This window comes from Habropoda laboriosa, unplaced genomic scaffold, assembly GCF_001263275.1.
Source record: "Habropoda laboriosa isolate 0110345459 unplaced genomic scaffold, ASM126327v1 scaffold15, whole genome shotgun sequence".
Taxonomy (NCBI): Eukaryota; Metazoa; Arthropoda; class Insecta; order Hymenoptera; family Apidae; genus Habropoda; species Habropoda laboriosa.
The window spans coordinates 110,483-133,366 of NW_017100141.1; the positions used below are offsets into that span (position 1 = coordinate 110,483).

Consider the following 22,884-nt stretch of genomic DNA (forward strand, 5'->3'; position numbering starts at 1 on the left):
AAGCAAAGACAGTCCATCTTTCCAATTACACGGTAAAAATACAGAGTAGAGTCGCGGTTCGAGACGATAAATTACAAGTAGAATGCGGATCCTCTTAATGCGATTACGCGAGAGTTGAGGGTAATTCCAGTTAACAGCGAGACTTCCAAGGTTACGATCGCGATATCCTATGAATCAAGATTAGGTAACCGAGTTTTGTCCTATCTGCTGTAACAGCCTTTCCTATTTAGACTCGCGTAATCTTCTCTTCTCGAGGCATTGCCAAATTTCCAGTTCCAATTCTGGAGAACCGTCGAGAAGCTTTTGCACGCTGTTTGCAAGAGAGAAGAAGATATCGTTCGTTCGATTTCGTCGTTGGAGAACACCTGGTTGCAGGAGCAACACGTAGACCGTTTAACTCGGAAATAGTTAATCCACTTCGTCTAGACGGTAAATAGAAGAAGCTTGAACGTCATTGCGGAGAATCCCGTTAGAGGAGAAACCATATCAATGGAATCGTTTTCCGTGGCCGCAACGTGTGGTTTGCTTGTGCTCTACCTGCAAAGCGAGCACGTGTAAGATACGATATCCTGTTCATGTCGACATGAAGCCAAATAAACCGGCTACGAATTCCCGTGGAAACGTGCCGACTAATCGGTTGACACAGGTGACGTGCACGTTTATCCCTAGATTGAAGTTCAATTCGCCTAACGTTCTGCGTCACGATCACATGTCTGGTAAATCTCGGAAAATAACTGTCTCGTGGATCATCGGCAAGTATATTTTCTAGCCAATTTCTCTATTCGCTACTCCTACCTCGGCACGATTACTCGAAACTGCGATCTTCTACTCTCCACGGATATGCGGTGTTATTGACGAAACAAAAAAAAAAAAGAAAAAATTGCGTTAAGAGTTAAGAGAAGAGAATTTTTATCGAGCCTCCCCGCCTTCGGCGTCCGTCGCAAAAATAGTCTGCAGGAGCGCGTCAGAAGCAGAGCGTCGATTCGATTAGACGCAGGGGAGTGGTCCCCGGGACGCGTTGGAACATCAAAGAGACACTTTCGCGCGGATCAATGCGACCGCTCGTTGATTGGAGGTAAAAGCTCGTGTACCTGTGCTGGCGGTTCTCGAAACGGTCGAATTACAGGCCGTGACGGTGGCGGTGTACGGTCTCTCTGCGTCTCGAAAATTCAATTAGAGCCCGATGAATCTTCGATAAGCTGATGAAAAACGCGGCTGCGGAGGTCCATGTAGGGGTGCAGGCCGCTCACCCCTGGCGAATATCGACCGGAATGAATATACATATACATAGATGTGTGAGTGTGTATATATAGCGGAGGCGGTTGTGTTGCTGAACTGTAGCTGCTGTGTGTCGTTCGTCGCTTTAAACGAACCTCGAAGGCTTTACTCACAAGCCACGTTACAGCCAAGCAGGTGGCCTCTGTGAGCGGAGGAAGACACGTGGAAGCACCACGGACGTATATCGTCACATGCCTGAATGAGGTCTTTATATTTAAAAATAAATCCCGCGACACCTTTGCCGTGTTAGCAGCCACCCCTCGCGGCGTGACCAAGCGCCGATACGGAATGGCCAATTAATATCGAAAGCTATTATCTGTCCTGGAAAACGGAAATAGAGTGGCTAATAATACCGCGATACGGTAGGATGTTTTGTATGTTAAATAAACGGGGAGGACGGTTTTGTCTCTTTTGGAAGTTCGAGGGATTTAGTTGTTCCCTCTTCTTGGTAACAGAGTAGTCTCCTTCGTTCGCAAAAGGAACCTGACGGTGTTGATGATATCAGAAGGATGAAGATTCTTTTGTATTAGGTGATCCGGTGAGGAAAATATTTCAACGAAGATCCAAGGAAATTTTACAGCGACGACACGATGGTCCTGGAAAAAGTTGTGACGTGAGAAAACGCTTAGGTTCTTTTCCATCGAACTGAAAAGTTCCTTAAAAATATTGATCTAGATTGTAAAATTGCCAGTTAGAAGGTATTACTGACAGAAGGATTGAAGTAGGAGACTCTGTGAAGCTAGACTGTGTAATTGATGTTAAAGAGAAAAGAACCTCCGACCACTTTCAACGACAACTTCCGCTAGGTTGATCTCTAACGCTCGAACTGCTCTCAGTTTTCTTTTCCACCAAGCATCCAGGTGTCGACGTCCCTGGTGGATATTTCTAGCCGCATCAGGGGCGCGTTCGTGTGCGAGCGCTTTGCTCCGCGCCGCGTAACGCGCCTAAAGAGGGTGGCGGAGGTGCAACAACCGTCGCGGCTGGCAAAATCGCCGCTAGCTAAGGGAAAAGCGTGTATCGGGAGCATCGATCCTGCCGGGTCACCGCGGTGCCTCAGCGTTGCGAGGTGCAGCCTCCCTCTGCGTTCTAACCCTCGGCCGGCAGGAAACACCGCCCTGCCTCTGATCATCGCCGTACCACGCTTTTAATTATCACAAGGGATTCGTTGTAATTAGACGAAGAAAGGCCGCGTGGATCTGTAGATGAAACGGAATTCAAAAATTCTCTAAACGTTTTATCACTGTCGGATAAAACAGTTTTAATACACATAAAACGACTTCTTTTTCTGCCAGGGTTACGTGCATGTTAACCCTTTGAAAGGTGGCAAATCGGATCTTGTTTGAAATTTTTTCAAACTATTTTCTTTAAAGTATTCTCTACTTCACTATGGCGAATAAATTTATGGAGGCTCGTAGATCTGATTAATTATTTAACACCGCCTCTCAGTCGCCACTCGATTGCAAAGGGTTGATAATTGCAACGAGAGTATTGAAAATTTAGGGAAAATTTTTCATTTAATTGTCGTAATCGTTAAAGAGACATTAGACAAAGTTGTCTCTTATTGTCGATTATTTCCTATATCGTCGGAGCGTTTTTAAATAAAATTCCGCAGTGAAATCAGAATATCACTGGACAGAGCGTGTTTGTCACAGCAACAAGAATGTATCAAGTATCTCGGTGTCTCGGGAGCACGTGTAAATTAGGTGGACGCGCGAGATAAGTGCATTAAGCACGACGGATGCACCCACACGATCAGCGTCGCCCTTGTATGCGCGTTCAAGTCGATGGACGGCGAGTCGCGAGTGTCCTGGCCAGCACTCAACGAGCCAATGCACTTTGCCTCTCTCTCTCTCTCTCTCTCTCTGGTTGGATCGGATCGAACCGTTCTAATTCACCGATGACTCAGAGGACTCGGTTTCTAGAGCAAGGAGAACTGAAAAGCTCCCGTAAAGGACAGCTGCCAGAACTGGACAGAACCTGCCACGATCGCTAATATTTAGCACACGCCGATCTGAAATAGATCTGTGTCGAGATGTTCGCAATTAGCACCTCTGTTTAATGCATAGGTGGAAGACAGATAGGGCGAATGGAATTTCTTTTATTAGGGCGAAGATGTAGATGTCTAAATGTGTCTTGCGGCTTGTACAGACTTGGACACGATCGTTGAAAACACCGCATCCTGCTATTCGACTGTTTCAGATACTATTCCAGTCTGTCTCGATGACAAAACTGAAAAAAAAAAAAAACAAAGGTAGACGTTAAGAAATCATATTAGTCGTAAGTTCGTGTCGAATTTTATAATTTAGATCGGTATTTCCAACGTACCTTTAAATTTGATAAAAGAGGAACCTAAGCGCCTTACACGTTTTTTTTCTTTTCGGTAAGACCATTATATCGTCGCTCTAGAATTTCCTTGGATTTTCGTTGAAATATTTTCCGCTTCCGCTACGAACAGATCAATGAACGCGTCTAAAAACGAGACAGTATTTGAGGTCACTGTCCTCTCATCTCCCACAAGATATTCGCTGTTTTTAAACTAAAAAAAATGACACCTTTTCCCTAGCTTTTCCGTCGAAACAATGCTCACGCTGTCCCAAAGCAACAGCCGCGAAAGTCAACACGATAAAACCACTGGCCGCAAAAAGGTAGAACCTTCCGTTCTCTGATAAGGAGGACGAGCGACGAAACGGTGGTTTCGCCGGCGCGACGAAACGAAGCCGATTGCAATTTGGTAAACGTGACACGTAACGCGACACCGCGTGTGAATCATCCCTTTCTACCGGTCGGAGAGTATCGTCTACGCTACGGTGGCGAAGAAAGAAGCACTTGGCTTCGCCGAATTCACCCGCGGAAGAACAATACCGCGTTCTCCCCTGCGGTCGACTCGCATCGAATGTCTCTCCGACCCTCTGTCCTCGCAGGAACTCGATTTTACCCTTGGTTCGTCGTTGAACACACTTTCCTACCCACCTACAATCCGCGTAGACAAAATTCCTCAAGTTGGATATTGTAAAGGAAACTGAAGAAGTTTCTAGTTCGCACCTATCGTTAGATCGATCGTCTCGACGTTGCTATTAATACGAGTGATTTCTCGACAGGATGTCGCGTTCATCAATCCCGCCAACGTTGTGTTCGTTTATCTGCTGGTGAGAGATCTGGTCGATGGAGGCGAAGCGTCCGAGAAGGAGCTCCAAGCGACCGTGTTAACGTGCCTGTACTTGAGCTACAGCTACATGGGAAACGAGATCAGTTACCCGTTGAAACCTTTCCTCGTCGAGGATAGCAAAGACAAGTTCTGGGATAGGTGCCTGCTGATCGTTAACCGACTTAGCTCCGAGATGCTGCGAATCAACAGCGAACCTGGATTCTTCACGGAGGTCTTCACCGAGCTGAAGGTAATTGATATCGTTCGTTTGTTACCTTTGTTTCAACACGTCGACTGCCACGTTGCTCACCTGTGACCTGTTTCCCCCGATGGGGCGCCACGGTGATCATCGGTGACCAGAGGGCCTGAAATCTTTAGAATAGTTCAAATAAAAAATTGCCAACATCGTAGCTAACTAGACGCTTATTTCGAATTTTTTAAAAGGTAATAATAATAATAATAATACTGTAGGCATTTGTGACGGTTTATGGCATGGCATGCTCCTCTTGGCGAGTGACAGAGACCAGACCCAAGTTCCCATCGGTTCAACCCATACGAGACGTTTGCCTTTCGTCCTGAGGACAGTTCTTGCTTACCTTCGGAAAGCACCTACGTGTAAAATAGTTTTGGAATAAACCGCTTGGTAACATCCTGAGTAAAGTTAATCACGTTAGCATGGTTAGAATAGTGAAAATTTCCACGTGGCCCCCGTGAGCGAAACATGTAAATCTGGCGTGGCAGTGAACGCGTGTGTTAAGTAAGTTGAACGTTTAGTTTAACGTTAATTGTACGGAATTATTGCCGAAAAAAAAAAACACTAGGCTAGTGGAGCTGGAGATCGAGGAACTCTGACTGGCGGAGCCGGTGACCGAGGAACTCTGACCGGTGGAGCGGGAGATCGAGGTACTGTGATTGGTAACAGCTTCGAGCGGAACCTCATCGTCTCCAGAGCCGTGGTACCCACCAAGGAGGCATGACGGAACTACTCAGGCCTGCTGGTGCACATCATCAGGCACGGCTGCGACGAAAAGACACTACAAGCTACCCTCGCAGCATGACCTAACGGTGTCGATTTCAACGTCAACGTCAACGTTGGATCGACAGCCTCATCAGCACCATCATCATCATCGACCTAGCCGCGACGATGGGGAGCCGAGCGGACGTTGCCCGTCCTGCGGCCAAAGGCGTCGCGAGGAGATCTTTTACACGATTGAGGATCTGGACGCTATCGAGCCGGCGCCACTCGAGTCACAGAGAACACCGACGTCCCAGAGAACGTGCAGCTGCGACACGGTCGACGCTGGAACTCTCAGGGATCGTGGTGATCTACGAAAACATCGAAGCACCGATTCTAGATGGCATGGCGGCAGTAGTCCTTATCTCTCTCCCGACCACGCGTTCTGGGATCTGAAGAAACGCGCCGGCGAAGGAACCGAGTTTAGATGGGCTCTGCACACTTCGAGCACCGATCTAGACCTAGCGAGGAAGACGAAATGCAGCTGTCACAGCCTCACGCCCGAGGAGAAGAAACCGCACGACGTGCAACGTGGCGATCTCAGGAAGCATCACAGCGCGGAAACGGACAAATGGTCGGTGAAGCCGGATTATCTGAAGACACCGATGCACGATCTGAGAAAGCACAGCAGCGACGACACGAGAATGGCGAGAGAGGCGAGGTGGCTGCAGGTTCCAGAGGTGTTACCTAATCCGAAACCTAGGTGTACATGTCCAAAGTCGAAAGTCCTGTCACCGTCGCCACCTGCCGAACCGAAGGAGCTAAAAGAACCGGAGAAACCTGCGGTACCGATGCCTGTACCTGTTCCCGCCGTCGTACAGGAGCCGGAGAAGAAACTGTACTTCTCGACGTCGCTGACGGTGGAAAGGAAAGACGAGCCAGTTGCGCAAACGGTGCCAGAGAAGCCGGAACTGAAGAAGCACACCAGCGGGGACACAAGGCTAGTGAGAACAGAGAGGATCAGGGAGAGACCGAAGTTGGAACGTTCACACGCGAGAGTGGACAGTCAGACGTCGAAGAAATGGGGAGCGAAGGAGAAGGTGACCAGTCCTGACGAGGTGAAGAAGTCTAGACCAAAATGGGCGATGAAACCGCACTTCTCTCTGCCTGTGGAGAAGAAGGAATCGAAATGGCGGAGTCAGGACTCTACGGAAGGCTTCAAGAGCAAGAGTCTGAAGGAGAGACCGAAGTACAGTATCAGAAGGAGCTTGTCACCTGAACCAGATCCTCGTCAGATGAGCAAACTGGACAACAGGATAATCAGAAGGTTGATATCCCCGGAGATCGCTATCACCGATGCAAAGTGGACACCGTACGAGGATGCTTCCCCTCTGCCAACGATAGGGATCAAGAAACGCGAGCCGAAGCACATCAGCGAGATCAAATGGACTCCGTACGATGCATCGCCGCCTGAAGGTGGTGGCGTTGGTGGTAGTTTCGCTGTTCAAGAACCCGAAGAACAGAAATCTTGGTCACCTTTTCACAACGTAACACCTACGCACCATCCGCCGCCGGAGGCAACGCCGTGTAGAAGCGACGACGAGGACTTCCGATGGAGAATTCTGAATCAGGTGTCGGCGTTTCCTATCTACCAAGGTGGCTGGAAAGACGAATCTCCGGAGAAGACTCCGCCGAGAAAGTTACCGAGTCCTGTAGACTTGTCGCCGCCTGTCTGGTCTCCTCAGGTGCCAACTACGCCTGTGAAGAGGCAGAGATCGCAACAGTATTCTCCTCCACCTGTTCAAAGGAAGAGCATAGTAAAGGGTCGCGGTTTGTCGAAGAAGAAAGCTCTGAGAGCTAGATCGGAGAGCAGCCATCAGAACGACGATAGATTAATGCCACCAACTGTGATCGTTCGAGCGGCTAGCGAGGAACCAAAGAGCCGACAGAGGCCGCAGCTGATGCGTTCGAAGGCTCTGCTAGAGGTCCCTGTCACTGTGGGGATCACGAAGAGGTCGTTAAGCGAGGAGGTGCCTCGTATGCGTGCTCGCGAACGGGCACGTGGCCCTAATAGAGCGCGTAGCGAGGAGGCGCCCAAGTACAAGGACCCGTGGTTCGCTAACGACAGCTTCACGGCAGAGATTACCGAGTTGCGGGAGTACGTGACGACGGTTTGAGTAGAGGGAACGAGAGAGGAACACACGGGTCGACGGTACTCGAAATCGAGGCGAAGTTATTTTATATATATATATATACACACATATGTGTATATTCATTACCTTCCCCTTTTTTGCTGAGAAGAGGGGAGAGTTTCCCGCGTGGTTAGCTCGCTTAGGTGTTTTCTACCGACGTAGCAAAAGGAAATAACGAGACAACTTGTACATTAAAGAGAATATTAACGCGCAAGAGAATTATTTTCGCCAGTGAGTCTCTCACACACGCCAAGTTTCAATTGCTGCTGCGTATATGGTAGCATCGTTCATGAAGTGTACAGAGACCATGATTCATGTGAGCGAACCAACGACGTTAAAGAGTGATCGGTGAAGGAGAAACTATTCGTCGAGGACCATCATCCACGCTGGCGCAATTCCACTTCGTTGGCCTAGATAATCGAAGGCTACGAATATCGCAGTCGAGAAGTGTCAACGATTCTTTCCGCGAGAAAATCAGAAAATGAACCTGCGAGGACACGTGAAAATCGGGGGGTCAAGGACTGACGAGTAAAATCGAGTTCGCGTAGCGTGTAAGATGAAGTTAAACGTGCTTTGTTGCGATGCTGGAAGGGCCGCGATAGGGAAGAGAAAGATAATTATCCGGGGCCTTCCAGCGTACGAGGAACGAAATTCGAGGCTCAATGAAACACATACTGACTGGACGTTCTTCGGCAACACTGAGCACCGGACAAGTACAGCTCGGCGAGGTGACAGTTCACGTAGCGTGTTTAATAGTCGATAATATTCGATTAAAAGCGAAAAAAAAGAAAAAAAAAGGAAAACGGTACATCCGACTTAACGATAATAATACGAGCTTAGGTCTTTAAGCGTAGCTGATAATAAGTACCGAGTAACAAAACCAAAAAAAAAAGAAAAAGAAGATACAGAACTGTGCGGTTCGCGTGTTGCTGATATCGAAGGAGAGGCGCGGATCAAACGAAGATCAAAGGAGAACCGAAAACAATGGAAAGGAAGATGAAACGAACGATACCCACGGCGAGAGTTAGACGAAATAATTAATCGGTCCCGTTCCAGGGACCACGGAAGAAAGGAGGAAAAGCTGAAAAGAAGAAAAGAAGAAAAGTTCGTTCGGTGAGTCGTCGGTACTCGACGAAAATGGACAACTTTGTTACACAAATTCCTTTCCGTTCTATCGAACGATCCGCTAATAGTGCAAATACGCGAAAGAGGGGGATTACCCTCGCGGATCGTTCCGCGAAATGCATACAAAATAGAACAATGCGTTGTAATTAAGTTCATACGTGAGAGAAGAAGAAGAAGAAGAAAAGGGGGCTGGCTATCTTGAGATAAACGACAGCTTAGCAGTAAACCCTCGTGTGCCGGAGCGTGCAATATTAAATAGGATTATTGATAACATTTACGGTTCATACAGCCACTTAAGGATGGGGTACTAAGATTAAGCGAGGACAAATTTGGCGAAGAAAATGAGATATAAAGGCAACGCGATTATTATTACTAATCGAACCGTTTAATATCGACGGCTGCACCTACTTATCATTCTCGTTATCGACAATTGTAAACGGTGCTTTTTCTCTCTCGTTAGCGCGAATTTTCTCCGTTTTAAGTTCTCCTGTCACGCGCCTATACTCGTATCGATACGTTTCCGATTTAGCCGCGGGATCGGCGAACATCGCGATTTTTCGTCGCAGATTTTCGAGTACTGTATACATACATACGTCTATCTATATATATATATGTATACATATCTCGTGAGAATATGCTCCCTGTACACGCGTTCGCCGGTCTCTTGCCGGCTTCTCTGTGTAGCCGTGATACTCGATCGTTTTAGCAATTTTGTAATCCCCGATTCTCTCATCCAGTGCTTCGTACTATACTACCTATTTACATATACAAAGACAGAAGATCTGACAAGAACACACGCGTTTCTTTCTTTCATCGGACATTCTATCAGGGGCGTGTTAACTCGTTTCATTTGTACGAGGTTAATCGGTTCGGTTTTGGAAACGTACACAGTAACAGGTTCACACACATACATACACACACAGATTTTGTACATATTTTTAATAATGTATGATAGCTGTAATTCTAAATTTACGAGGCAGACTATAATATCTCACAGCACAGTTACGTGACGCGCGTATTTCTTAATTGTACCAAAAGAGTATGCCAGAAAAGAGAAGAAAGATGGACGAACTAGTAAAGGGAAGAGAGTATGAAGTACAGAATCCACGGGTGTCTTGTCGGAAGGGAAAAGAGTAACTCGGGGACTTCCTCCCATCGATCTCGGATCCGATCTATTTTCCGTTTCAGCCGTTCGTTTCCCTCGCGGTTTCTCGATGTCGTCTCGTGTTTAAGAATCGGCGATCCCCGCGTCGCGGCTGGTTCGACGGTGAAAAGGATAATAAAGAGAAAAAGACGAAAAAGAAGAAGAAGAAGAGGGAAGTGGAGATTGTAGGAGGTCTCTCGCGACGTACGCACTGATAATTCTAATCGGCCGTGCGAGCAAAATCGGCAGAGCCTCCGGGATCGCTCCTCGGGAACCGGAAACGCGTACGCTTCTTCCTGTCCTCGAGGCGCCCCGGTGTTTTCTGCTCGCCCGGCTCTTCGACGCTGTCGCTACAAAAGATAATCGAAAAGAAAAATAGTAAAAATGTTTAAAAAAATTACCAAAAAAAGAAACAAACAGAGAAGAGATAACGATACCACAGGGAAGATTCACAGAGATAGAAATTATTTTCTAAAGAGTAACAAAAAAAAAAGAAAAAAAAACAAAGCGTGTACAGTAGAAGAGAGGGAGAGAAAGTGAGAGAGAGAGAGAGTATGATAGAATTAAAAGAGAGAGAGAGAGAGAGAGAGAGAAAGGAGTGAAGATTTAATTGAGAAGGGGTGAAACGTGGACGACGAGTTTGCGCAAGAATCGCGCGAGGAACAAAAGAAGAATAGTAAAAATTGACGAAGTTGAAAGCGGGATAGGGTTCAAACGAGGATCCCCTTTCTCTTCGCCGGCGTGTTCTGCGCGACCTCGTGCTCGCGACTTTTTTCTATATGTGAAATGTGTGCGTGTTTGAAGTGAAAAATGACAAAGAAAAAAAAGGAAGAGAAGAAGTTAAAAACGAGAACGAAGAAAAAGCGGTAAATGAAACCTAGGGAGATTTACCCAAAAAAAAAAAAAAAAAAAAGAGAGAAACAGAAGGTGAACAACAGAGAGCGTGAAAATAAGAGAGAGAGAGAGATTATAAAGTAGTACGTCTAAGAAAGAAAAAAAAAGAAGAAAGCCTGATTTTACCCGTTGCATAGGCGTAACGAGAAATTCTCACTTAATTAGGTATTCGTAAGTACCGTTTAAGGGGGTGGGGGGAGCAGCAGCCTGCAGATAATTATACGCCATTAGTTGCATTCGATCGATAAAAATATATTGAATTAGTTGGCATTTATCTCCGTGGTGGCTAGAAATCTGTCTTTCTTTCGTCGACTCCGCTGAAATACGATGCGTTTGATCTCGAGAACTAACGCTGGGACCAACCGGAAATGGGGGGTTGCTGGAGTGACCCTGAACAACTTTTTCCTCATCCAAAATCCAGTTTGAAGCTTCGTTTTCGAGTTATTAACGAAAAACACTGGCCAATCAGAGCCTGCGCTCAGGGACGAGCGAACAGAGATTCACTCGCGCGCTATCGTGAACAAGCGTACGCGTGAATCTCTGTTCGTGGAACTGTGTTCGTTCGTCCCTGAGCGGGGGCTCTACGCGCGCTCTGATTGGCCAGTGTTTCTCGTTAATAACTCGAAAACGAAGCTTCGTACAACATTTTGGTGAAGGAAAAAGTTGTTCAGAGTCACCCCAGCAACCCCCCCTTTCCAGGTGTTCGAAGAGTTACGGGACACCCTGTACAGCCGAGTGCCGCGCCGCGCGCCTCTTGCACCAAATTTTCTTCGTTCGGACTTTTAGGATTATTCTAGCGTAAATCGTTAGCGAATAGAGTGGCGGTTTTTTGGAAAGAGAAAAGCTCCGATTTACCCCTTTTTTCCCACCCCGAAGGCTCCAACGATTTAACACACAGACATGTACATACATACGCATATATTCGTTCTAGTCATTATTATACGTGCGTTACACGGGAAAAGCATCGGTATTCTTCTGTTTGTCCGTTTTCACAGACGTGCAACGTTCTTCGTTTCCAATTCGATTATTTAAGGGACCCGCGGGTGTTTGTAGCCGATTAACTTGATAAATCGCCGTACTTTTACGAGACAAAGGCTGTTGTTGCATTTATTCTTTAATTACGTAAATACGTACAGTTCGATCGCTCTAGCTGCACACGAATCTACATGTCGATGTAAGTCCCCCGCTGGGAAAAGGGCCTGGTGATTACATCGCATTCCCTCCCCTTTTCTGTCACGATCGAGGATTCTCGAGATCAGACGCGAGAAGAGCGCGTGTCGTCGCGTCTGAAAGAGGGGAACCCGTGTAGAAAAGCGAAGAGGAGGACTGTGTGAATCGCGTCATGTCGAGAAGAGCCGCGAGATGCGTGTTTCTTTTTTCATTTTCTTTCCCTAAAAAAAAAAGAGCGGATCGTCGTTCTAGACGATCTCGCGCGTTTCTCCGCGAATTAGAGAAGAGCGATAGAGGGGGGAAAATGAAAAAGGGGATACGAGGGAAAGGGTTCGAGGACGACGCAGCGCGATATCAGTTTCGCCGAAAATAGAGGAGAGGGACAAGAGAGGGAAAAGAGGAAGGAGCCACGCGGCTTATATTAAACGTAACTATAATAACGCGTTGCATAGCGATTCGTTTCTTCTCGAAGTACACACGTATACATAAAGTACGTAAACATATAGGTTCTTTCCTTCTCGTAGTGCATACGATAAATTTAATTCCGGCGCGTATCCGTTGCGTACTTGTATAAAACACAAAAGAAAGAACAAAAAAAGAACAATATACATATAGCGTAATGTATTTAAATTCGCGCGATTGAGAAGGACCATCGGTACGGGGCGGCGGTTTTTTCACGGTTTCCGTGCGCAGGCGAGCCGCTAGACGCGCGTTACAAGAGGAGGAGGAAGAAGAAGAGAAGAGAGAGAGAGTATAAAAAGTGATTCATAAAACGCGTTATTTCTATAAGAGAAAGAGAAGAAGGGAGAGTAAGACTCGGGCACGTTAGGATTGCACGTGTTTGAAACGATTATTGTGTGTGGTGAATGAAAGCGAGCGAGCGAGAGCGAGAGAGAGAGAGAGAGAGGTGTGAAACATTGTATCTGTGCTGCCATTAGCGTTAAACGAAAAATTAAAAAAAAAGAAGGGAAGAATGCAAATTAATTGGGGGGTGGTCAGACACGAAGCCAAAGTATATAGTTAATGAACATACGAAGAAGAAAAAAGGAGAAAAAAAACTGGGTACATACGTGCATACTACACCCACATACACACACACACACACAGACGCAGACGCGCGCGCGTCCACACGTGGCGGTCGCGCACGCAGAGTGGATCACACACACACACACATGCATACATACGTACAGAAGCACGCGTGTGGTTGTGCGTTTCGACGACACGTATATTATAAATAAACACACATGTAAGTACGCATACCCGACGAGATGTAATTAATAAGTATACTTTAATCCCGAGAAAAGAAGGAAAAAAAAAAGAAGTCTTGAGGTAAGGTAAAAACACGATTCGTTTCGCTGTACGTGAATGATTTTAGAGGAGCCTTCGTGTTGAATAATTAGCAGTCTCATTCCATGTATCGTATAATCAGAGGTGAACGAGTGACCGTGGATCAGTGATCGTATATAGCCATTGAAATCATTAAATGACAAAAAAAAAGAAGAAAATGCGAAATGACGACGAACCGTGTTTAAGCGGCAGAGAAAAAAAAAAAAATATATGAGAAAACGATTGAAACGGTTCCGTAGTGTGTACTGTATTCGAATGTGATCGATTTGTTACTTATGTCCCCGACTTATTGTTACGTTGTGCTTCTTTATTACTGCTGATGTATAATTATTACTATTATTATTACCGTCGTCAGGTTTATTATAACTCCGAGAAGTATTATTGTCATTATTATTATTATTATTATTATTATTGCGATCATTCTTATTGAATATTATTTATTGCTATTGCTATTTATTATTATTATTACTGTATTATTGTGCGAACAAGATCAACCGCCGTACCTTTTTTTCTAGTGGAATTTCTCTAGCCCCGATTAGAGTACTGTCGATACTCAGTCTCCCCCGTCCCCGATCTATTTGATTTTTTGTCAAATAATCCCCGAAAAAAGAAACAAAAAAACAATGCCACGCGTTGCAGGAATACATAGATCTTGCGAAATAGAGTGATGCATTACCTGTGCAACAAATGCAGTATACAACCCGTAAATATGAGGTCAATGTTGATTTGTTTAAATAAATGTAAGTTTGAAAGTCCACGAAAGGTGTAATCATTTTTGCGATGATTTTCCTTACGATAGAAAAGTGCATGTGTTACCGATCGAACAGTGCATTCGTCGGACGAGATAGAATCTGCTTTACCGACGCGCAGAAGCATGTGCAGCTTGCACGTCTCACGTGCATATATTTACTGTCGACGAAGCAAACTTGAGGCTTCTGACGTCATCGTGTGAGCAGATAAACGGAAAATAGGCGGTTAGACTATCCCCTCTATTCTTCGATCTTACGCTGCAGCCGTTTGAGGGGAAGTTACGATGTAGGTAAATGGTTTAGACTAATGATTTTCAATCGGCTGTCGATAATGTAGCATGCTGGTAAAAGAACAAAAAAGTAAAGAATTGCTTAGTTGCCTTGTCCTCTTACCTGCGTTCAGGCGTTAGACAAATTGGTATAAGAGAGAAACATTTAATAAGATTTATTTTACAGTTTAGTAAAGAGTGCCTGAGCAACAATTATTCCAAATAACTGTTATCGAGGATTGTAAATATTGTCACGGGGTCCATACTTGAAATCGAATGGTATTTCAATGGGAAGAACATTAGCGATCATGCAGTCTTTTATTGGGAGAGTTTCATTTGGAGGTTCTAACAATAAGGAAGACCAGACGGATTGTTCTGCTCAGTCTGCCGTCAGCGTTCAACGAGGAAGGTTCGCGTGCCTTCGAGAGCATCGTTAGAAATAAAGAATCATCAGGTTAGTTGATTTTTAAAATAAAAATTCTTTGAATTCTTCGCTTTTAATAATAGTCATTATAAATTAGAGTATAATTGCATATTTTAGGTAGTTTAAATTTGAAATTTATAATAAATTTTTAATTCCTTTAGCATTACTGATAGTGTGAGCAGTGAAATAAAGTTTTACCTTCATTTTCAAGCATTTTAATTATGGAACAATTAATATTTTCTGTTAAAAGAACAATTACGACGAACAATCTTAAATAAAATTTTTGCATGCTTTAACTTAATCAAACAGATTGATTTGTTAACTTGCCAATGAATTAACAATTACATGCAGCAGGCACATTAAAATTAATATTTATAATAAATTTTTCATTATTTATAGTGAGCAAATAATAACATAAAATTTCGATTTCATTTTAAAGAACTTTCACTATTGAATATTGTTTAAACAATGGGTTTTTTGCAGAAGGAAATGGATTTGGTGTGTAAGGAAGAAGTAAATAAACTGTTAAATGCTGTAAAACAAAACTGGTATATTGTAACCTTTTCTAAAATACATTATTACACTTATTTTGCGATAAATAATTAATTTTTTAATAAATAATTGCATTTCTTCATTATTCCGGATGTTCCACTCTCTTCCTTGATTTCTATGGTGTCATAGGAGGACCTTCTGTAACTCACTTAATTTTTTTAATTTTTTATAACAGTCATAAATAATTTCTGACTAATCTGCCGAATGTAATGGTTAATTCAATACGAAATTAATATATTAAGCTATTTTATTAAATTAAATACGAATAGCGAAAGACAGGGATTACATTAGAGGTATGAATTAGCCAAGGAAAGAAATAGGGGGTGAGAAGGATAGCACTAGAGCAATGAGTTAGACAAGGAAAGATATAGGGATAGACAAGGACAGAAGAAAATGGCGGGCGTGACTGACTCCATCTCGCGTCTGGTGACGAGAACTACGATTTCTTAATAGGATAACAGAATATAAACAGCGGTATTAGACAAGGAAAGCACTAGTGTGCGACAAGGATAGAGAGAAAATGCTTCCCATTGGCTGGCAGGCCGCTGAGCTCCGCCTCCCTGGGCCTCAGCCACGTGGGTCGGTGAAAAATCATTAATAACTCAATAATTACGAAGATTCTGTGAACTTTTGGAATTTAAGAATGAAGTGTGGACCTTTAGCAACTTTCACATATAGTTTCTAGTGCTCTAAAACCTTTCAATAATTAGTTATTAACAATTATTGTGCAGAGCGTCGGCAGCGATACTGCACACCTTTCCAGTTTTTCAATAATTTCGTAGCTTTGTACAAATAACATATACATTTTCGTACATGAGTTCGAAAGAGGATTCCTTTAGCTAGTTTCTCGTATAAATTTTTTTAACATATCTGTCGTCTTTTGCGAGATATTAAACATTATTTGGGTAAGTACAACACTCGTCGTATTCAAGCGTAACACATTTCCGTCAATTTCATCAAAAAGCATGATTAATTATGCACCTTTAGGCATGGAGAATATAGTACAGGCCTTTATCTATATTCTACAATAATTTTTGTTGCCGTAAGTGTTGTGGTTTGTTAGATATTAGCAATTGTTTATAACAGTCAGGTATACTTGAGTACGATGAATAGGGGACGCTCCTATATAATATTTAATAACTCCTAAACTAAACCTAATATGTTAATAAAAATTATATAAGAATATAGCCAAAGGAGTTGCCTTTCAGATGCGTATAGCTAGTTGCACGAGAATTTAGTGGAAAACTATAAAATTATTGAAAAACCGTGAAGGTGTTACACTCGATTGTATAAGCTGCATTCAATAGTAACATATTTTCGTTATTTCAATAGAAATGAGTGACTAATTATACACCTTAAGGCATGCAGAATGTAGAATGGACTTTTATCTATATTCTGCAATTAGTTTGGTAGCCATAAGTGATGTGGTTTATTAGATATTAACAATTGTTCATAACAGTCGGATATACTCGAGTACGATGAATTGGGGACGCTCCCATATAATGTTTAATAACTCCTAAACTAAACTGAATATGTTAATAAAAATTATATGAGAATATAACCAAAGGAGTTACCTTTCAGTTGCATCCAGATAGTTGTACGAGAATTTAGCAGAAAGCTGTGAAATTATTGAAAAACCATAAAGGTACTTGACGGTGTGCGGTATCGTTCCCGACATCCCGTACTAAAATTGTTAATAACTAATTACTGAAAGGGTTTGGAGCACTAAAAACTATATGTGAAAGTTGCTGAATGTCCATGCTTCATTCTTCAATTATAAAAGTTCACGAAATCATCCTAATTAAATGAGTTATTAACGATTTTTCATCGATCGACTTAATCTGGGGCCTGATAGGTGGAGCTCGGTGGCCCGCGGACCAATAGGAAGCGTTCTCTCTCTATCCTTGTCGCACACTGGTGCTATCCTTGTCTAATACCTCTGTTTATATTCTGTTATCCTATTATGAAATCGTAGTTCGCGTCACCAGACGCGAGATGGAGTCGCGCCCGCCATTTTCTTCTGTCCTTGTCTATCCCTTTATCTTTCCTTGTCTAACTCATTGCTCTAGTGCTATTCTTCTCTACCGCTATTGTATATATATTTCATTGATATTTCTGGTCAATATTTAATTGCTTTAACATTACTAATAATGTAGATACTAACGTACAGTTTCTCGCTTATTTTCAAGTACTATAATTGTAGAATAATCACTGTTTCTTGTTAAATATCCAGTTGGATGGTAGTTTATAATTATTGGAAATCTTAAATAAAATTGATACATACCTCAACTCAATAAAACATCTGAATTAGTTAATTTCGCATGGAATTAACAGTTGAATTCGATAGACTATATAGAGGGGTTATTTATAGGGGCGGAGAAGTATGTTGAAAATGTATAATGACGTTTTGTTTGCGCGGAGCCTTCGTTCTCGTGTGAGTTGAGATTGCAAATTGATCGAGGTGTGGGACACGGTTGCAGTAGCAGGAAAAGAACTTTTATATCGTTGAACGGTGATTTTTAAGTGGCAAGATACTTTTATGTCACTGTTCATCTTTGAAACTTTTATGCACACATTGTTGCAGTCTCCATTCTCGAATGCAACATCGATGGAAGCACTATTACGAATGCAAAACATTGCTGTACGTGTTACTTTTGAATGCAACATTGCTTGAAGCGTTATATTTGAATGCAAACATTGTTGGAATCTCTATTTCAGATTACAACATTATTAGAAACGTTATTTCGAACGCAAACATTAATACAAGCACTACGTCATTCTCGCTTGTAACATCGTTAACTCCTATTATTTTCGAATGCACAATGTTGCAAACGCGTTCTGGATTTGCAACTTTGTTGCTGCGAATCGCCCCCGAAAATTGCACATTGTTGCAAACGCGTTATCGGGTTTTCAACTTTGTTGTCCCGAAAATTACACATAGTTGCACGACGCGCCGTTTTGCAACAATGTGCAATTTTCGGGAGCGTCTTCAGACAACAAAGTTGCAAGCGCGATTTTTCTTTTGCAACTTTGTTGCCTTGAATTAATGTTTTTCTTGTATAAATTACAGGTGGACCTTACAGAGCACCATCAGATGCAAGGAAAGGTCTTGAACATCAGGAGAAACGAAGAAATGCAATTAATTATGAAAATATCAATTGTTTATTGTAAAATTATTGTGCAAAATGTATATTACAAAAGGTTACAATATACCAGCATTGTTTCACAGCATTTTACCGTCTATTTACTTCTCCTTTGCGTACCAAATTCACTTCCTTTTGAAGGGTCCTCGAAAATTTCAGTTCTCGAGAATTCCTGGAATTTTCGTCATTTCTCGGAAATGACGTGATTTCCAAGAATCGACCTCCTGTCATATCATATTCGCCTAATACAAAGTCAGGATTTTCGATTTTCGAAAATTTTTGGCCGAAAATCGACTTTCTAATAGGCGAACATGATGTGACAGGAGGTCGCTTCCTGGAAGTGACTCGATTCTTGGAATTTTGGTCATTTCCGAGAAATGACGTGCTTTCCAAGAATTCTCGAGAACTGAAATTTTCGAAGACCCTTTGGCTGAAAATCGACTTTCTAATAGGCGAACATGATATGACAGGAGGTCACTTCCTGGAAGTGACTCGATTCTCGGAACTGACCAAATTCCAGGAATTCTCGAGGACCGAAATATTCAAAGGGCCATTGGTCAATTCTTGGAATCGCGTCGATTCTTGGAATTTTCGTCATTTCCGAGAAATGACGTGATTTCCAGGAATTCTCGGGGACTCTAGCACCGAACGAGTATATTCGCGCGATTTTCGAAATATTTCCGTAATTTCCGTAGTTTACGCTAGAATTTCGGGATTTTTTCGAATTTTTCGATGATTACGCATTCCTGGTGGTTTCTGGCATTAGTTTATTCAATTTTGCAATGGAATATTGTTTAAACAATAGGGTTTTTTGTAAAAGGAAGTGAATTTGGTACGCAAAGGAGGAGTAAATAGACTGTAAAATGCTGTAAAACAATACTGGTATATTGTAACCTTTTGTAATATACATTTTGCACAATAATTTTACAATAAACAATTGATATTTTCATAATTAATTGCATTTCTTCGTTTCTCCTGATGTTCAAGACCTTTCCTTGCTTCTGATGGTGCTCTGGAAGTTCCACCTGTAATTTATACAAGAAAAACATTAATTTTACTAATTGTTAATAAAAGTTATAAACAATTTCCGACGAATCTACCGAATTCAATGGTTAATTCAGTGCGAAATTAACATGTTAAGCAGTTCTATTAAGGTAAAGCTTACAATAATTTTATTTAACACTTGCAACAGTTATAAACAACCATCTAAATTGTTATTTAGCAAGAAACACTAGTTATTCTACAATTAAAATACTTGAAAGTAAAGTTTAAGCTTTATTTCACTATCTACTCGCTACAAGTAATGTTAACCGAATGAAATATTTATAATAAATGTTAAATGTAAAATGCCTGCTGCATGCAATTGTTAATTCAACACGAAATTACCAATTTAAGCTATTTTATTAGGTTAAAGCATGCAATAATTCTATTTAAGACTTCCAATAATGATAAACTACCATCTAAATCATTATTTAGGAGAGTTGCAACTTTGTTGCCGAAAGTCGCTCCCGAAAATTGCACATTGTTGCAAAATTATATCAACGTTTCACATTGTCGACAGCTGATTGAAAAGCATTTGTCCAAACCATTTACTCACATCGCAACTTCCCCTTAAACGACGGCAGTGTAAGATCGAAGAGTAGTGGGGAAAGCCTAACCGCCTATTTTCCGTTCATCTGGTCAGGCGATGACGTCAGAAACCAACAGATTGCTTTGCCGGACAATACAGATAAATAGTGCTGTTATTGCTTGTCATAGCAATACAAAGTTACCATTTATCTGTCAGGTATCACAATAGTGTCTGGAAAACAATATAATGTAAAAATAACTTTTAAGACGCAATTATTGTTCGTCGTGATTCGTATTCATAAACGTATAAACATAAAGTATGGCGACGTGTCAAAATGGCCGATCTCAACAAAGAACTAAATGAATACCTTCTTAGCAGTAAAAATGAGAAACAATTTAAAATCACCGTGCCTTCGGTGGCACTACCGAAAACAAATATTGGAAAATGGTTCGGAAAAAGTGAGGAGGAAGAAACAGGATGGATCCAAGGAGCACAAAAGGAGTGTTGTCCTAGTATGGTACGTACATAGTTCGCAGCATAACCTCGACTGTTGAATGATCTGAAAAAAACCGTCATAAAAAATCCACAAATATTGTTTATTTCTGACAGACACGAATACAAAGGTTAATAGCGTTTGTTGTATGCTTTTCCATGGGTATACTTTGTTTCTGTCTGTCGGCGGTTTATATTCCGGTTTTACTACTCAAAGCAAGAAAGTTCGCTCTTCTCTACACTTTAGGAAGCGTTTTCTTCCTATCAAGGTAAGCTTGAAAATATTGAAATAATTTGAAAAGATATAACAGCATTAATATTAAATATATTTTCGTAGTTTTTGCTTCCTTTTGGGCCCATTAAGTTACTTGAAATCATTGTTCACTGCTGAAAGAAGGTGTTTTACTGTGTCCTACTTTGCAACTTTGATAGGAACGCTTTATTTTGCCTTGCATTTACAGTCTACACCACTAACAGTATTCTGTGCTGTATTGCAATTAATAGCTATGCTATCGTTCTTAGTGAGTCATATACCAGGAGGAACTACAGGTTTGATGTTTTTTACAAGAATGTTCAAGTCTTCAGTAAATTCTACATTACCTGTATGATATTACAGTTACCTAGGTATTAAATACATTTGTATGAAATCAATATTGTATCTTTAATTTTCACATTTTATCTAGTACATAATCAGACTTTGTTATACATGTAACACATTCATGTACATCTAAAACAGAATAAATTAGTAATAACATTTCTGTTATAAGAAATAAAAAGTTGAAGTTAATATAAATAGGTTATACAAAAGATACAATTTTTGTATATAATGTATATATATATGTGTATAAAAAATTCTGATCACACATTTATGAAGTATATTTTGCTATTGATTTTTTTACTATTTTTTCTTTTGTTTTTGAAATTTTCGTTGCTTTTACGCGATTTGCATTACCCTGTAAACGTTTGACTTTCAGCGGTAAATACGTAACATTCGTCGATGTTTTGTTTACGTTGTTTCCCCGTTTTTTCGAGTTTTTGGATTCATTGGCATTCGTATATCGTGTACCTTTCTTAATACTTCTATCATACTCGTCAGTACTATATTTACTTATAGAAATAAAATCTTCATGTTCCATTTTTTCTATGATAGGTTCACTTGTAGAACCTTCTGTTGCACTGGGTGGAACAAAAGCTCTTTCTTTACACGAAGATCTGTACATATATACATTTGTAGATAAAGTAAATTTAACTGGCTCTGAAGGAGCAATCTCAGATTCATCCTCAATACTTATTTTGTCTTCTTTATACAATATAGTCTGTTCTGATGATTCAATATCTTTAAATAATTGCAATGTATTTTTTGGTAAGGGTATGTCTTTAAAAATATCATATATTGTCATGTATAATGGATGAAAATGATGGTCTGGAGAATCCATCACAAGATTCTGAAACAAAAATTGCAGAAATAAAACAAAAAAACAGCATATTATTTAGATATTAAATAATTGTACCTTTAAGGCACATGCAGCAGTTGCAAATCCTATTGTATTTAGTGTTACAGTCTTTAGTTTAGGAAACATCAGTATTGGTACTTTTTTATTCTGTGCCATGTGTATAATATGTTTTACTAGAAGATGTGGATCAATGTTTGCATCCATTAAAATACAGCAAACATTTTCCTTCTCTAATGACCTTGTGATTGCATTTATACCCAAAATAATAGAAGTTCTAAAAGTTCAAGTATTAAAAAATATACATAAATCAAGTAGATATGCATTAATGTAATCCAAAATATTTACACCATCTCTGGATTAGGAACATTTTCTTCCTTCCCAAGGGCTTCCTTTTTAGCTTGAGCACGTTCCTCTTTTTTCATATGTCTAAGTTGAGACCATGGTATTGAATTAGATGGACGTTTTATAGCTGGCATTAATCTTGAAATATAAATAATAAAATATACCACTTCCTATTAATACCTATCATTCATTACATATTTCGAACTTACTTGTTTAAAAGTTCTTCCAAAATTGGACATTTTTCTGCATCTACAATTGGCCTAACAAATGTACACAGTTGTTACATGTAGAAACATAAATATTTGTAAGACAATATGTTTAGAAATAAAGTTATTAATTAAACAATGTAAGAAATAGTAGTATTACGCAGAAACGGAAGTACACTGTACCAAAAATTATCTTGAGGTTGAGCTAAGACATTTCGCAATCCTTTATTTTGTGATTTTTTCGCTGACAAAGATTGTCTTTGCTGTTGTTTCGACAATACCGGTGTTTTCATAGTGAACAAATCAAAACTCAGCTATCGATAGGTCAACTTTTCCTTCGGACACATGGCAATTCCATAAACCATAAACTATCACATACTAGATAGACGAACCATGTCTTGCATCGCAAGCGCCACCAATAGAAAACACGTTA

The 22,884-nt window shown here is 41.3% G+C and overlaps 4 protein-coding genes across 4 annotated transcripts in view; 3 read left to right on the top strand and 1 right to left on the bottom strand.

The window, feature by feature from the left end:
- LOC108570627 (cyclin-dependent kinase 5 activator 1) overlaps window positions 1–5,388 on the top strand; it is a gene marked incomplete at its 3' end in the record, with an annotated part of 14,432 nt that extends 9,044 nt beyond the window's left edge. The window contains exons 4-5 of the mRNA XM_017932516.1: window positions 4,377–4,674; window positions 5,306–5,388. Of these exons, the coding sequence (XP_017788005.1) occupies window positions 4,377–4,674; window positions 5,306–5,388 (381 nt within the window). The remainder of the gene's footprint in view (window positions 1–4,376; window positions 4,675–5,305) is intronic.
- Window position 5,389: 1 nt separating this feature from the next.
- LOC108571004 (serine/arginine repetitive matrix protein 1-like) lies at window positions 5,390–8,133 on the top strand (the record flags this gene model as incomplete). The annotated part of the gene is made up of 1 exon (XM_017932974.1): window positions 5,390–8,133. A coding segment is annotated over one exon (2,166 nt), but the record flags the coding sequence as incomplete, so codon positions are not given.
- Window positions 8,134–20,274: 12,141 nt separating this feature from the next.
- Window positions 20,275–21,057, top strand: LOC108571380 (protein transport protein SFT2). Its single transcript, XM_017933403.1, has 3 exons — window positions 20,275–20,474; window positions 20,567–20,718; window positions 20,787–21,057. Exons 1-3 carry the CDS (start codon window positions 20,292–20,294, stop codon window positions 21,055–21,057), a joined length of 606 nt encoding a protein of 201 aa, XP_017788892.1. The 5' UTR covers window positions 20,275–20,291.
- A 92-nt stretch (window positions 21,058–21,149) lies between these two features.
- On the bottom strand, window positions 21,150–22,744 carry LOC108570638. Its single transcript, XM_017932527.1, has 6 exons — window positions 22,635–22,744; window positions 22,455–22,505; window positions 22,249–22,383; window positions 21,961–22,177; window positions 21,349–21,894; window positions 21,150–21,176 (listed from the first exon to the last, which is right to left on the bottom strand). Exons 1-6 carry the CDS (start codon window positions 22,742–22,744, stop codon window positions 21,150–21,152), a joined length of 1,086 nt encoding a protein of 361 aa, XP_017788016.1.
- Window positions 22,745–22,884: the final 140 nt, after the last annotated feature.